The sequence below is a fragment of the Solea solea genome, chromosome 9, assembly GCF_958295425.1.
Source record: "Solea solea chromosome 9, fSolSol10.1, whole genome shotgun sequence".
Taxonomy (NCBI): domain Eukaryota; kingdom Metazoa; phylum Chordata; class Actinopteri; order Pleuronectiformes; family Soleidae; genus Solea; species Solea solea.
The window spans coordinates 5,125,914-5,142,623 of record NC_081142.1 but is presented as its reverse complement, the minus strand read 5'-3'; the positions used below and the strand labels follow the sequence as shown (position 1 = coordinate 5,142,623).

The following is a 16,710-nucleotide window of genomic DNA, read 5'->3' as shown; positions in this document are numbered from 1 at the left end:
GGCATTATCCTAACTGTAACCATCACCACTACAAGTCCTAAAATAACCTTACCCTAAAGCCAGGTCTTAACCCATAAACAGGTGAGACAAAAGTCAGAGCAGCAAAAATATCCTTGTCAATGCAACTTGGTATTGATGTATCTAATTTCTGTCACTGTGTTGTTCTTAGATGTTTGTGTACAGCACTGTGAATTAACCTTTGCATTTGAAGTGCTTTTTAAATAAAACTGGCTTGGTTTACGCATAGACCCTTGCCTTTTCCATCGTAACTTAAAGTCTAATCCCAAAACTCAAGTTTGTAAAAACAAGTTGTAACCCCCTTAAACTCACTGAAGTTGCGATGACTTGCGAAAATGTCCTCACATCATGTCTTCAAAATGCTGGTTTGTCCTCACAGCCTAATAGAGACACACACACACACATATTATTGTTCTTAATAAGACACTCTACAAACTGGCTGACTCGATAGAGAAATAAAGTGGTAGATTCAAGTGAAACAGGCATCCAATTCATAGAGATCAAAGAAAAATACATGATCTACAGTCAGATGTGAGGCTGTGAGCTTTGCAAAATCTATGCACAACTCTGGTGTTAATTCAGTTTGATCTTTGCTGCACACTTGTAAACCCAATTGTTATGAAAGCTGTCATATTGTTTGTGTGTGGATTTGTTTCTCCTGTTTATTTTCAGTTAGGGAGGTCATTTGTTTGATATTTTGGCCATTGCCCATTCTGAAGCCATTTGGTCTTCCTTTTGTTATCACTACTCAGTGGTTCTGTGGCTATATCGAGTGTTGAGGAAGTTGGGTCTTTTTGTGTTATGGCTCAGCCTCTTCTAGACAGGGCATAACACCAATGAACTTTGATTTGGCTAAGATTTAGCCAAATTTAGCCAATTTAGATTGATTCCTCTGTGTACCAACAGCTCCTCCTGCTGGAACACAATATATTTTGCAGCTTTCCTCAAAGATCAGTACATCAAAAATCATCCACATGCTCAACACTTACCTTATCAACGTGTAGTATTGGAAACAGTGACCTGCACACCTTTAGGCAGTTTGGTTTATGGCAGTTAAAATCTGTTGTTTGCTGATGTCTTTAGCTGGAGAAGTCATCCTTTCACCGTTTTTTTATTTCTGCTGTATGTACAGTGCTTATCAACTTTATTGGACCACCTGTCAAAAAGATGAGATGAATATTTTAGAAATCTTTCAAAAACCTGTTTGAAAGATAAAATGGCATTGTTATTTATCTGGCAAATAAACTATACAATTCACCTTCTCCTAAACAGATTTGAGCCGGCTCAACGGGCTTCTCAAACTCATAAATTAATCAAGCTTAACATTCAACCACTAAAACTAATTAGTATTAGTATTTTAGTCAAGAAAGTTTGAAATTAAAATTTGAACATTCATTGATTACAATGAATATAATGATATATTGATGAATTTTATCATTAAAAATAATATAATTTCAGTTTAGGAGCTTCTACATACTGGTGTATTAACCATTAGAGAAACATAAAAAATTATTTAGATAATTACCAATGCTGTTCATTTTGAGGCAATGTGGCTTTGGGTGGTGGTCTAATAAATTTGTTAAGCACGCAAAAAAAAAAAAAAAAAAAAGGGGCAGAAAATAACACACGCACTAGTGTTTTGTTGGAAACATTTTCAGAATGGTTTACTGAACATTTAAGAAAAATAGAAATATACTTCAGATATATGACATTCTCACAGCATGTTAAAAATGCTAATCAATCCCACAACCTGCCATTATCAATGTAAATTCAAAGGTAAAGTATATATGCCCCAACATCTCATTTTCATCCCTTCCACCTTTTTTTTCATGCAGTCTAAATAACACTACGCACATCCACCCACCCACTACATGACAAATGGGATTTACTGTAACCTGTTTTAGTCTTACCTCACTGGACAGACCACAGAGCCTGTGTGTAACTGCTGATACAAAGCTACACAATTCATTTAGGGTCAATGCAAACTTACTTATGGCATTTGAAAAGTTAAAATTACATCACACTGAATAAAATTCCTGAACTGTAAAAACCCTCGACACTGCCACACATGCACATAAAAATGTGCGTGAATAAGCATTTTTATAAAGAAATGTCATGTGAACATGCTCCGAATGTGGTGTGTTATGCGTTTGCACTTGTACTCTTGACTTATCCATGACATAGTCACATGTGTAGTTGAGAAGCACTGATTTGAGCCTCAGTAGAACCACTCAGCCGGTTGTGTCCCTCTGATACAGGAATGAAAGTGTCTCTGGAAGAGCGTCCTCATAACTTCTCACTGGCATGAGGACAGAAAAAAAAGATGACATTCAGACAATAGGACCCTAATAATACAGTGAGACTCTTAATCATTATGAAATAACAAAGATAGTATTGCTTAAGTGGGAAACACACAAGACCACACAGTGAGCATGGTCATTTCCTTTGTATATGACAAACAAACAATTTTGCATCTTAAAAAGTTGCAGTGTGTAACTTGTGTTCCTGTTATTCTGCCTCTGTCTGGTCTATGTAAACAGAAATGTGTTGTTTGCTTTGTCCTCCATCTAACAGACAGAATATATCAAGCAATACTATCAGACCTGAGTGAGCAGAAGGGGGCAGGAAGTGTTTATCACATTAAAATGCTGAACAACCAGGCAGTTTGAGCAGTAGAATTCACTTCTGAAACGTTCCGTTATATACTACAGCTTTATTAACGCCACAGAAATCGTACTCCAGGAAAACAACAGCACAATCTTTGCAAATAAAACAGGGGTGAGTCAGATTAACCTACCCTAACCTACATTACATCTTTATTTTATGTTTGGTAAGAGACAGTATGGATGTTCGATTAGGTGAAGCTTTTTGAATACAAACACAAAAGTGCATTTTCTTGTTTTGATTTTAGTACCTTGCAACAAAAACGAATGAATACAACTTGAAAACAATTCAAAACAAGTGGGATTTTGACTGCGGGAGGAAACCAGAGAACCCGGAGAAAATCCACACACACCAGGGAGAACATGCAAACTCCATTTAAAGCTTTAATTAAGTAAGAATTAAAAATGGCTGACTCCATAGCCCCTATACACGGAGTATAACAACGGTCTGTTTTGGTAACATACAGTACAGCCACATAATCCAGAGAGCATTGTTTTAAGAACGGTTTGAACAGAACATTCTGATGTGTAGCTAGTAGTCTGCTACATGCATTCAAAATATACACGTTACACATGCGTTAAGTTTGTTGTAAAGAACCCAGGGTTCTTCAGTCACCTGTCAAGATGAGAGAAGACCTCGCAAAGCTGACCGAGTAGAGCACGGTGCTGGTGAGGGTTTCCCTCCAGCACTCCACTGAGACGACTCAGGTACGAGTCCAGATTCCCGACTGAGGCTGTTTCACCTGTACCTGTTGAGAACATTTAAATACAAAAAATAAATCAGTTCCTCACATGTGGAATCACATTTTCATTTGATCTAATGGAATTTAAGAAGCTCCTATGACAATCCAGTTTGCAATATTAGATATTCAAAGGATAAAAATATAACATTCTATATTTATATATATATTATATATATTTACATACTGCACTTTTAGCCAGCTTATTAAAAGCTGGCTAAAAGTGAAATACATCTCTTTAATCTGACAGTTATCTCTAATCTATGTGTTTATAAAAAGTGAACACGGTGGATAGCTATTGTGCCCTGAGATACCAAAACAGTTGGGACAAGCAAAGGGAGGGCATTTAACACCAGAGTTTTAATATCATAGTCATTTTAAATGCTCTTATTACAATGTCTTTGCGTTCTCAAGAGTAGGAGGGGGTTAAGTTTATAAGAAAGTTGAGGATATCGGAATACTGCAGGCCTAGGATTATATTCCGCTCCGGCTGTTACCACACTCAGAAAAGCACCACGGGGGCATTCTAAAGGTCAGATATTTTCAGTCACTTCCGTTCTGCAAACGTTCTGATAACTTGAAACCAGCACAGGCTTTTTCAAGTCAAGTACTTTTCCTGCCAACATGGCACTGTAAACAAACAGAGTCAGAAAAACATGTCTCAGTATCCAATGAGGAACAACAACTCCAATGAGGGTGGGCTGCTTTCTGAGGTGCCATAGGGGAGATGGAAGAAAATGTAGACAGCAAGAAAAGACAAGAGGTTAGCCTAATCAAATATATTACTATCTGTGTTTCTTGATTAAATAAAGCCACTGGACTGCTCACCTGGCAGAGGAACTGTTGAGAGACTGTTGACCAGTGTGTGTTTAATGGTCAGTAAGTGTTGCTGAAGGGCCTGGGTGCGCTTCTCATCCTGTCCCAGTTCAGCCTCCAGGCGCTCTTTAGCATTGTACATGTCTTTTATATGCCGCTGCAACACTGAATTCTGCTCCTCAAACTCAATGTTGGCCTTACGAAGCCGTCGCAACTCAGCTTCTCGAGCTGAAACAACAATAAGTGACATGATGAGAATATGAGTCACCACCAGATTTGTTGTTTTAACTAATCTAAAATGACCATACATTATAAAAATCATTTCTCAATCACTTTACTGGAACACATCCAAACTATATATTAGCACACTTTGGCTCTTTAATGCATGTTGTTTGTAAGTTTATTTCTTTATTTTGTCAATTATCTTTCTACAAAATAATGTTAAAGCATTTAGAAAGACTTGAATGGAACAGCCTCTGTTAATGTCAATAAAGAGGTCAAATCCCATCCTCGCGTTTTATTTGTCATCTCAGTGTTTCAGTCACCTTTGTTTTGATCTAGGAACTCCTCTGTGAAGATAGGAATGTCAAATCTGCTTGGAAAGTCAGAAGCCTGAAGGACAAAATTAATAACATAGCTTAGTGCAGTCTATAAGACAACGTAGAATATACAGTGATGAGATGCGGGACTGTACCTTGTTTAAAGATGACCCTGCACCAGTACTGATGATGACAGATGGAGTGTCTTCTGAAAAACAAAAATGTATCTCCATTATACGGCTCTGCTCAACCAGGGTAATAATGAAGATACAGTATCTTCCTGTTTGCCCTCATAACGAAGTGGTTACTTAAGAGGGAGTAACTGATACACATATTAAAACATCGTAGGAAAAAACTTTAACAAGACAATTTTGTAAGTCAGTTGTCACCTTTTTTGATCCTCTTGTCTTGTATCTTAGCACTTGTGATTTGAAAGGCCTCAGTTTGCTGATATTCCTTCAGTTCCTGTGCATACTGCATCTTCTCCCGCTCTGCCTCATCCAAATAGCGCTGTCAAAACACAGATGTTTTCTTTTTTGAGAGGGGGAAAAAGTCTATTTTGTTTCATGGCAGACTCATGACTACTAAAAACATTTTTAAATATGTGTTTTGTGGAGTCCAATTTGCCCAGAAAAAAAGTGCATTATAAAATAAACTCAATATGTTTGGCGTTTATGTAGAACAAGTTACCTGTTTGTCATTTGGTGCTAATCGTGTCCACTCGGCTCCAAGTCTTTTGGTGATTTCTGGAAATGGTAAGTCAGGGTATCTGGCCCGCATATGTTCCCGCTTTTCATTCAGGAAGCGGACGTATCCCGTCACTGGCGCCTTCGGACCATTTGGTAGCACCTTCTTTCTTTTCTTTCCCTTTGGCCAGCCTCTTTTCTTAGGCTATAGGAAGGTAAAACAGCACTCTTTGAATGTACAGGATTGTTTGTTTTTGGGCAGTAAAATGTCAAACAGGAAATACAAATACATTGAAGAGTAATTTTCAAATTTCCTGTTTTGTTCAACCAACATTCCATGACACTTTGATATTCACCGTACCATGGAGCAAAAACATCTTCGCCTAAAATGACTAATAAATCAGTTATTAAAAAATGTCAATATAATATCGAGTGACTAATGGATTAATAGATTTTCTACAATTACTTATAAAGGCTATATATTTCAAGGTTTTGTTAAATTGTACTGACAAAAACTCATACATGATTGGAAAAGGTGGTATCAGACATGGTATCATTTGTCACTGCGGTCAAGCTATCCGACACTCGTTTCTCTGTGGTCAAACTATCTGACACTGAATTTTAACGCCCTCCTTACTAAGACTTTTACAATAAAAAGCCTGTGAACCTGATTTTTAAGGATATCAACATCCAGTTTTCAAAATATAACACAGAGAGCCCTGCATCTCTGTCTGAGTGCATGTTTGAAAGCACATCTATGAATCGTCACAGCGATAAGTTAACTGATAATTGGATTTTGAGCAACTGTAAAAAGTGAGTTCTCTATAAGTTCTGAAAAAGTTGTGTTTAACACATTGATAACTACTAATCAGACATTTTTTCAGTACAGACATTTCAAATTAACTAAATAATTTGAGTACTTTTACTCCACTACATTTTCCCCTAATAAATGTCCACCAAATAAAATCAGCAGAAGAAGACTTGGTAAATGGTCTGTATTTGTATGTACATTTCTAGTCTTGATGACCACTCAAAGTGGGGGAGAGAAAGGACAAGAGGGAGATGAGGTAGAGACAGAATAAAGAGACCAGGAGCAGATAAACAATGGTATCAAGTTGTAAGTTTAAACAGGACAGTTCAGAGTCAGTGATGGCATGTTTATAGAACTACAATGTCATTTATATAAGCAACAGCAGAAATTGTTGATAACAATTATACTGAGAGTGACACTTAAGTAATACTGTAAAAGGTGACTTCAACTTCTACCAAAGTAATTTTCTGGTAAGATACTTTTACTCAAGTATGCCTTTATACAAGACTCACAGAACAGAAGGAAAACATCTATTCTCAAAGAACAGCTCTCTGTCTGAGTGACCGACATTCGGTTTTATTTAGTAAACCGAATGTCAATATCCTTGTAGCCAGCTTGATTCATTGGTTTGCATGCATTTCAGCGTAAAAGCCAGCATTTAGAATGTCCGGGAAACTCAAATCAGATATTTAAGTTTTGAATATCTGAAATGACAACACTGAAATCTAATATGAAAATTAATTACGGATCTCTGTAATATATAGAGAGACTAGCTATTACATGTTAAACGAGAATGCCATAGATATTGTTGTACTCACCTCATCTTGTGGCTGATCTGCTGATTGTGAGGCTCTGGGCTGATGTGGTGCATCACCCTGCTCTTGTTTGATTCCTCCCATGATCTCCGTCAGCACAGGCTGCAACTGGGTCTCGATCCGTTGGGAATTGTGACTCGAGAATTTGTCTCAGCATGCGAGTAACTGTGAACGAGATGCGATAACTTGAAAATGTCAGCATTAACAACCAAACAGTGACGTCGTTTCTAAAGCTAACCTGCCTGCTAGCTGTTTAGCAATGTTCACACACGCGCACGTACAACGGCTACAAACATAGACCAAAGTTGCTCATTCTCCCGACGGGAAAAAAAACCATTGGGAGTAAAATATTTATCGATTTATTTAATAATGTGTAACTACCAAGGTCAGTTTCTGTTTAAGATAACCCTTTGTACTTTTTTAGCATAAACGTTATATTACTCACCCGATTATGACGACTTCGGTGAAACAGGAAGCGACTACACTGTAATCTGATTGGTCGAAGCGGAGGCTCATGATTGGCTGGACGGCAAAGCCACTCTCCACAGATGTGCAGCGTAGACTTGACCAGTTTATTCACAAGGTAGAGAGTAATTTCGTCAGCTTTTGACTCGTAAAATGGTTTAATGAAAACATTATATTCATTCATTGAATCACATGACACTTTTGGCATAGCCTATATGAGTGGCTAGGAATGAAAGCTCATTCCTTTTATCATTAGAATGACACAACATTCTAATTTATATACCTCCTTTAAAAATACCTTGTTTCGGGATGTCCCAACTTTTTTTTTTTTTCCATTGGAGGACCAAAACTGAAGTGGGCCAAAAACTAATCCTATTAAGATGCAAGCATGTACTGGGATGATCCCTTAATCAAATATTCTTTCAGCTTCAACATAGTTAAAGCACAACACTACATTTTAATTTGTGTCATAAATCATTCTTTTTGAAAGGTGTCTCCATTATAACACATCAGCTTTTAAAGTGCACAGACTACTCTTAAACATCCAGAACAATTAGCATTTCTTTGCCATTCAGAAGTCACCCTCCTCTGCATTATCCTCTCTAAAATGGTAAAAATGATCAATCAAAAACTGATGTTTAAATTTGGTTGGCGATACCCAACAAGGGGAGTTCAGGTGCAATGTCTGTTTATTTTCAGATGTTCTGAGTACATGACAAGACAGTGATTAAATTTGAGAGAAACTTGAACCATTGATAGTGGATGTGCCACATATTTGCACTGTATATATTGGTGTAAATATAGGCCTACAGATTGAATTGGTGTTGGTTATAGAATACTGACTGCATGATGTGCCTCCCACCACCAGCTGGAAATGTTTGACTTGGTTCAAACTCATTAGTGTCTTGCTTGCAGTTTTATTGCCAAACCCTTCATTAGCCAAAGGAATATGCCTCTGGCTATAATCTAACATGTTTACATAAGAATGTTAAATTATATTCCATCCATCCCCATTTAACAAATTAAATTAAATCAGGTGTTTGAAAAATAAAAGTACCATAATAATCTAGTAACAATCTTATTAGGTTGCTTCTGCAGTATAGTGTTTTACAGATGCAATCTACAATGGTACACAAGTACTTGCATGGCAAGTTGTACCTGCAAGAGTATCAAGAGTTAAATACCACCATGGGTCAAGGTTTTCTTCACTTGTCAACCATAAATCTGCCAAATAATTAGAAAATACCATTTACTTAAACAGCACGGATTCATCTTCAGTTGCATTTCTGCTGAGGACAGGCTGCCAAAAATGTAACCCAGGTGTGCCACATGACCAGAATATACAATACTCCATATCAGACATATACTGTGTGGCCAAATATTTAGTGCCATGTAGTGTTATATACACTTCGTGTTGGACAACTGACCAGAAGAATGAAAGAAATATATAATTTAATCATGTATTAAGTATGCAGCATATCCACACCCCTGTCAAACATGATCAAGCCAAAAAATATCAGTAAAGAGAATAATTACATCATTTAGCACAAAATGGTTGCCATACAAGTTTACTAAAATTGTCTAACTGCAGTAAAATACATAAGAGAAAAGTCTGAGCCATATATTTTTTCTTTTTATTTATCGTTTACAATTTTTGTAGTTATTTATTCATTGTCAATCCTTCTGGCAAACATTTTAGTCATCGTGTTGCGTACAGTCCGGTTCCACAATATAGATATAACTTGTGTGAAAGGTGGAATGAGATCAGGCTAGGGGTTCAGGCTTTTACAGTTTGTCCAGGTAGTTGTCCAACGCTGGGACACCTTCCTTGAGACCCTTACGTTTACGTGTCTCAGTGACGACGATACCAGGCTTGGTTGTGGGATCCATTGGGTTTCCAGGAAGGACCTGCCAGTGGTCGAATACACACTGTGGGAAGGCCTTGCCACCAGTGTTTGAGCGAAGGTCAGCTGTGAAACCTGGATATCAAAAGAGCAAAACATTTTACATGTCTCCCTGCTAGTCCACTTCAACAATGCAAGGATCTTTTTAATCTTTGTTATCCCTATAACTTAACTGCTCATTACACATGCACGGAATGGTAGTGTGTCAAACACTTTCAATAAATACATTTAATTTATGACCAATGAAAGTTTCCACTGACTAGGTGCTTCTTGCAAATGGGTCCTTGACTAGTGCACTCTCAAAGTTCTCAGCCACGCTGCCATCAGGTAGTGTAATAGCACAGCAACGAACAAAGATTTTTACTTTTTTTTAATATTCATAAATTAGGCAACTTTGCTGCAAATTTACAATGCAACAGTAGTCTTGGGTTTAAGGTATTTTCACTAAATTGATATTATGGTCAACAACACTCTGAAAAACAACTTAGGTGCAGTGGAAACATAAACCACACAGACCAGGAATTATTTTCGAGGATGCTGTGGCTGACACATGCGACATTAGGAAACTTTAATTGTGACCTCTGCTGGATAAGCACTGCATTTGCATTTCAAGCAGATAATTAGTTCCAACCTCAAACTTCACATACCAAGTTATATTGAAATATTGAATAAAAGTGATACCCCTACTCAGTGAAAACAGTCAAGATACATACCAAATGACTCCATGACAGGCAAGTGGGCCTTGATGACATGCATGGGTGTGCCTGCGACACGATACTCGTCAAACAGGTTACCACGTCTCCTGGTCAACACACTGTAGATGCCACCCATTGCAGCTTCAGGACACTGTAGAAAAGTTAAGATTAATTTTCAATTATCTCATTTGGAAACAAGGAAAGGTATTTGCAATGCAACCAGTGTGCCTTGGTATCTATCAAAAACAATAAACCTAAGTGCAAATGGATCCAGGAATAAACAACTCTGACTACATTTTAGAGGAGCTTACCTGGATCTCCACAAGATAGACAGGTTCCATGAGTCTAGGCTCAGCTGTGAGCTCACATGCATACAGAACTCTGCGGGCTGTGGGGATAATTTGACCACCACCACGGTGAATAGCATCTGCATGCAGGGTCACATCATGGACGTCAAAGCGAATGGCACGCATATTCTCTTCACAAAGGACGCCCTAAAGACAAAAATGGTAGATGAAGGATTAATTGATGTGTACATAGATAAGCACAGCAGTTCTTTTTCAACCTGTGTGTAGGTCAAACATTAAGCCAAATGCAATGAATTCTTGCATATATTTGCCATCTTACCTCCTTGACTGCCCACTGGAAGCCAGCCACAACACTGTCCTTTATCTCATTCAGGTACTGCACTCCCTTGGTAACATCAACCAACATGTTGGGACCAGTGCCATCGGGTCCAAAGCACCAGATCTTTCTGGCCTCAGTGACATCCCATTTGTAGGTCTCAGCAAGAATACGGGACCGAGCCTTCAGCTCCTGACGAGCAGAAATATCTCCCTTTTCAATGTCTTCTGGCAGGCCTTCTTCTAAGGGACGGGCCTTCATGAACAGACGGTTGTGCTTGTTGGGCGACTTTGACAGACACACAACACAGGATTCTGCGCTGACCGTCTCTCTGTAGGACACCACGGGGTCAGATTTCTAAAAGAAAATGTTAAAAACCCCTCACATGGTTACATTTAATCATTTCAAAAACTACATATTTTCAGTTGGTATGAATTATTTCAAGATTTTACTTAAAATGAGGTAAACAAATTTTGCAGTGAACGCACCTTGAGTGGAATGCAAGCATGATCCTCCTCCAGATCCTTCAGGCAGATCTCCAGATGCAACTCTCCAGCTCCAGCAATAATATGCTCTCCAGACTCCTCAATGATACACTGCACCATGGGATCAGACTTTGACAGACGCTTCAGACCCTCCACCAGCTTGGGCAGGTCAGCTGGGTTTTTGGCCTCCACAGCAACTCTGACCACTGGGCTGACACTGAACTTCATCACTTTCATGTTGTGGGCATTGTCAAAGGTGGTGATTGTACCAGTCTTGACAAGAAACTGGTCTACTCCAACCAGTCCCACGATGTTGCCACATGGAACATCTTCAATAGACTCCGTATAACGGCCCATCATCAAAACAGTTCTGATAGAGAAAAATGTACATTAGTCAAAAATCCGGATCTAAAAATAACCTGCTACACCTATGCTTATATTCATTTCAAGTTAATTAGATGTTGAATCCAACCTCTGAATTGGCTTCAGGTAGAGGTCGTCCTTCTTTCCAGGGACATAGTTTGGTCCCATGATGCGTACCTTCATTCCAGTGGAAACAACCCCAGAGAACACACGGCCAAATGCATAGAAGCGACCTTTGTCATTTGTGGGGACCATCTTTGAGATGTACATCATTAAGGGAGCCTTGGGGTCACAGTTCTTGATACCTGGGTAATGAATTTAGACCGACAGTCATGAGAAATCAAGAACAAGCAAATGCTGAAATTATGTGTTTTAATCCTGTGAATGTGCAAAATGGACACATTTAAATTCATACCAAGAGCAGCCTCATCGTCACCAGGTCCTTCATAAAGCATCTCACAACGGTACTTCTGGGCAGTGACCGGGGAAGGCAGGTGGATGGTAATCATTTGCAGAAGGGCTTCTCCAGCTGGCAGCCAGCGACGCATGACAGCCTTCAGGAGAGGCTTACCCTCTTTCTCCTTGTCTTCATTATCTAACTTGATATCCAACTTCTCGATCAATTTGTCAGTGTCCTCTTTTCTGAACTTCATGATGGCATCAAACACCTAAAAGGTTGATTTGTGTTAGAGTGTAGTTTACCATGGCAGTTAACCCAAAGGCGTTAGAGGAAATGTGCTCTGCTCAGATTGAAATCCATCATCACTGGATAATCAGGTCAAAGTGAAGAATATTCAAATCATCACTTGCAGGCACGTGTAACACTGTTCATTGTAAATTTCTCATCTACATTCAGTGAGCTCATTACAAATGACTACTCCGTAAACTCCGGTTTTGTCAGTTTGTCCTCTGCATTAATTCAGCAGTGGCATGTTCCTTTGTTATTCAACACTGCCATTAAAATGATCATTGGTGACAGCCCAGGTCTACAGTAACCACTCCAATTATCACTAAGTTCTACCTGCTGCAGGCAGACGGTAGAGCAACTGCTTGCCTGTTATGAACTGTGACCCTACCACATACGTAAGGAAACAATTACATATTTAATCAATATATTGACATTTTTGCACCAAGCAAATACATCTCATTTTAATTGTTCAGCCTCAGATGTTATATAGCTTAAACATTTAATGTACTTTCCATCTACAACAAACTTTAAAACCTCCTCACAGAGGCAAAACATGATATTAAATCATCTATCATCATATCACCAACATTGATAATTGAACTATTTGAACCTTATAACTATTTTAGCCAACACATACAGTGCTAGAAATAATTAATGAATCTGTTTTTCTTTTTACTCTCATTACCAAAACATGGTTTGTAACTTTAAGTATACAGTTATGGCTTATGTTGTTGTATAATCAGTGCCACTTAACATTTAGTTACTACAAATGTTGTCTCTGTAGTGAAGGAAATGTTAATAAATAGTATGTAAAATTAAATTCAAAATGGATATACTCATCTAATGCTTTCATTATTAACAAAAAAGTAATGTTAGGTGCACAACACTTTGTGTCTTATCATACATTACCTTGTAGATGGGATCCAAGACAAGAGCAACAAAGGAACGGGGCAACATCTTGCCACCTGCCCCTTCAGAGGTCTTGCTGAACTTTCCAATGTCAGTGTCATAGAACCTAGAATAAAACAGTTTGTCACCATAATTGCAAGCTACATATTCAAATAACAGTCAATTTAAAACAGCTGTGTCAACACTTACTTATCACCCCACAGCTTCTTCATCATGTCCTCCACCTTCTTGCAATGCTCATCTGGTGACAACTGGGCTTTGCCCTTGGCAGCAAACTTGGCAACATACATCTCAGCAAACTGCTTCAGACTGAAAGCCCAGCCATGGAGTCCAGAGCCAAAGCCAACAGTACCAATCACTGGATCAATCTAGCAGAATCGCCACAAATGCACATAAAGAGTTTCTTTAGTCAAAGATCAACACGCCGCATGACTTTGTGTTTGTCATGTTTATCATTTATTATCTTTAAATAAACTTGAACTACAGGCAGCTGAATATACAATGAGGTCAGTGGGTGTTGCACTGAAGATGGAGGGCAACTCACCTGAATGTTGCCTGTAGGTGAATCTTCCTCTGAGTAAGTGCTGATGATGACATTGACAGTCTCAATAATACGCTGGAAAGTCTGGTAAAGGTCTTCTGCTTCAATTTGCAACTCCAACAAAGCACGATCCATCTTATTCATCATTAGGACTGGCTTGATGCGCTCAGCAATGGCCTGACGAAGCACAGTCTCCGTTTGTACACAAACACCTGGCAAGGGACACAGGGAACAATAAAAACTCACCCCAGAGCAATGCTGCAAGTCTTACTCGATAAATTAGTTTAGTTACATGATACAAAATAATGTAAAAATAGTTTGCCCTGAATACTTTGAGTCAACAACAACTTCCAGGGAAAATTGTTTAATTTGAACCGTACTAGTTAATGTGGTGCACGTTATTGACATTCCCATCAAAAAAAAAGCCAAGAGTAAAACTTCATTGGCACTTGATGTGCACACTTATATATATAAAAATCATCAAACAAAACAAAGCTCAAGACAGAGTCGTAAAACAGTTTAAGCTTTTCCTTACCAGACACGCAATCCACAACCACCAAGGCTCCATCAGTGACTCGTAGAGCAGCTGTAACTTCTGATGAGAAGTCAACGTGTCCTGGAGAGTCAATGAGGTTGATCAAGAAGCCAGCGCCATCTCTGCTCTGCTTAATGAAGGCCATGTCATTTTCGGACAGCTCGTAAAACAGAGAGATAGCGCTGCAAGTTGGGACAAAGGAAAAAGATGAAATTACACTCGAAAGACCAGCTGAGCTTTTGAAAGAGAAGTGTTTGTTGTTGTTCGTGTATTCAGTACAGACTATGCCCCCAAGAGTATTTTTACAAGCTCAATAAGAGTAGTCTCTTATTTTACCTTACATTTACTCTTAAATGACTACTATTTCAGCAGTAAATTTGAATACTTACGTAGATTTGATGGTGATGCAACGTTCCTGCTCATCTTTACGTGTGTCAGTAAAACGGGTCTCACCAGCACGAGATGATGCAATGATACCAGCCTTCGACACCAGCGAGTCAGTTAGAGTTGACTTTCCATGATCGACGTGCGCAATCACAGACATGTTACGAATGTTGGCCTTTTTGTCCATGATGGAACGGATCTGGTCTACGGTAAAGTTCACCTGAGGAGACAGAACCAGATATCAGTCACTTTCATAGAAAATAAGGACAGGTTTGAAAAAGCTGACAACCTACATTCTCCTGTGTCATCCTTATCGGCAGAGGAAGGAGTACATTGGTGTATAGCATCCATTGCAAATAGAAACATTATTCAGTTGCGATGAAAAGGATAAAAGGCAGCATTTGTCAAACCATATATAATGTAAACTGATATTCTGGATTTCAAACTTCAATTAAGATGGGCATGTTAGACTGAATTTGCAGTTCAGCAGTAAGTCTGTAAACAAATAAACAATAGCTACAACAGCAGATGCAATGACTACACAATGACAATGCTGCTGAATCAACATGAATAGTTTAGCGAATCTACTCCGAACGCCGAGTGACGAAGGTCTTCTCAACTGTGACGTAACTGTTATGGAAGTTCAGACAATTTTTAACATCCACCCATCACCGATAGACAAAACATACAGTGAATAGCTGTCAGACTTCGGGTTCGATGTTAACATTTGTTTTAACAATAAAATAAAGACGAGCGTAGCAACAACCGGTATAAAGTGCCAACACCAGTAGGCCACGTGTAAACCGTGCTACATGCTAACACTTTGAAGCCTGCGTACAAGCCGGCAAACTATTACTCCACCCTTACACAACTTCGAATACTATTATAATGTACTCGCGTTGTTCTATAATCATACGGGCCATCACAAATAAGCCAAGCAAATGCCTATTGTTTAAATTAAGACACATTTATGAACACTACCGTCAACTCGAAGCTAAAAGAGCAAAAACCGCTTAAATTGCCAAAAACGCAACGGTGTTGGGCCATAAACGTTAGAAATCGGGCCTCTTTCACCATGTATCTCTATTACCGTTACATTTAGTGTCTCTGAGCAAATAAGAACACAAGTGAGACAAAATTAGCGTCCTATAGAATCGCAGCCGGCACCGGAGACAAAATGGTTGCCATTTGGAGAAAAGACCGATCCGCAGTACGGAGGTGAAATAACACGGCATCTATGAAATTTCCACATATAAACGTTCACATGAAGGGCTCAAGACCTACATTACACAGTAGAAAGTCTGATTAACGTTAGTGACTCACCATTTTGACGGATGGTTTTGGATTCGCTTGGTAGCGCAAAGGGAAGGATTTTATTTTACACTGCCCACCACACGAGGGTATAGGCAGGGAAGAGATCGCTGACGTAAAAAAAGACGCTTTTATACAGCGTGCGTCTCCCTTGTGTTTAACCACGTGACAATAGTACGTGGCTCACTGCTGTCGCTGTTGCTGACGCAGGACGTGTGCGCCATTACATTTTGAAGACGATGCTATTGCCATTTCCCATCATGCTACATTACATGCATTATTGTGATTTAGACTCGGGTTTAGAGTTAAATTAACTCTATTAGCGCTACTCCTCTAAATCACTTTACTCTGTATTACCATCACATCAGAACAATGTAATGCATTATTAAACTTTAAAAAAATAATTGTTATACATTGTGATAAATTATTTTAGTGTTGGATTGACTGTGTATTATGAGATGGGACGACCTGAAGAAGTGGCCTAAGTTAAAGTGCACTGTACATATCTGAAAAGCTCCAAGGCCTGTCAGTATTTACACAACAAGGTCAGCTGATTTTGATTTAAGGAGGTGGCAGGACACAATTTTACCTTTTTAACAACAGACTAAGTCTGAACTTTAGCATCCAAATTCACCAGGTCTGGTTTTAGTTTCAACATCTGGTGAAATACAAACTGCAGATGCTTATTGCTCCTTAAATTGTGAAGCATCGACTTCTA

At 38.8% G+C, this 16,710-nt stretch overlaps 2 protein-coding genes and 1 non-coding gene across 5 annotated transcripts; all 3 read right to left on the bottom strand.

Annotated features, from left to right (window-relative positions):
* Positions 1-1,655: 1,655 nt before the first annotated feature.
* hmg20b (high mobility group 20B) lies at positions 1,656-7,682 on the bottom strand. 3 transcript variants are annotated; one of them, XM_058638029.1, is made up of 9 exons: positions 7,534-7,682; positions 7,092-7,253; positions 5,467-5,667; positions 5,166-5,286; positions 4,932-4,981; positions 4,783-4,849; positions 4,250-4,465; positions 3,298-3,430; positions 1,656-2,317 (listed from the first exon to the last, which is right to left on the bottom strand). In XM_058638029.1, the coding sequence occupies exons 2-9, from the start codon at positions 7,170-7,172 to the stop codon at positions 2,305-2,307; spliced, it is 882 nt and encodes a 293-aa protein (XP_058494012.1). In that variant the 5' UTR covers positions 7,173-7,253; positions 7,534-7,682; the 3' UTR covers positions 1,656-2,304. The 3 variants fall into 3 exon arrangements, with proteins under 3 accessions (XP_058494012.1, XP_058494010.1, XP_058494011.1); XM_058638027.1 differs by having other exon boundaries at positions 4,932-4,984; positions 7,534-7,681; XM_058638028.1 differs by lacking the exon at positions 7,534-7,682 and adding an exon at positions 7,327-7,346 and having other exon boundaries at positions 4,932-4,984.
* A 1,491-nt stretch (positions 7,683-9,173) lies between these two features.
* Positions 9,174-16,164, bottom strand: LOC131465394 (elongation factor 2b-like). Its single transcript, XM_058638026.1, has 13 exons — positions 16,005-16,164; positions 14,687-14,901; positions 14,298-14,479; positions 13,766-13,974; positions 13,411-13,589; positions 13,222-13,327; positions 12,040-12,292; positions 11,734-11,929; positions 11,265-11,631; positions 10,780-11,133; positions 10,464-10,646; positions 10,171-10,303; positions 9,174-9,532 (listed from the first exon to the last, which is right to left on the bottom strand). Exons 1-13 carry the CDS (start codon positions 16,005-16,007, stop codon positions 9,339-9,341), a joined length of 2,574 nt encoding a protein of 857 aa, XP_058494009.1. The 5' UTR covers positions 16,008-16,164; the 3' UTR covers positions 9,174-9,338.
* On the bottom strand, positions 12,367-12,434 carry LOC131466278 (small nucleolar RNA SNORD37). Its single transcript, XR_009241409.1, has one exon. It is a non-coding gene; the product is annotated as a small nucleolar RNA SNORD37 (small nucleolar RNA).
* Positions 16,165-16,710: the final 546 nt, after the last annotated feature.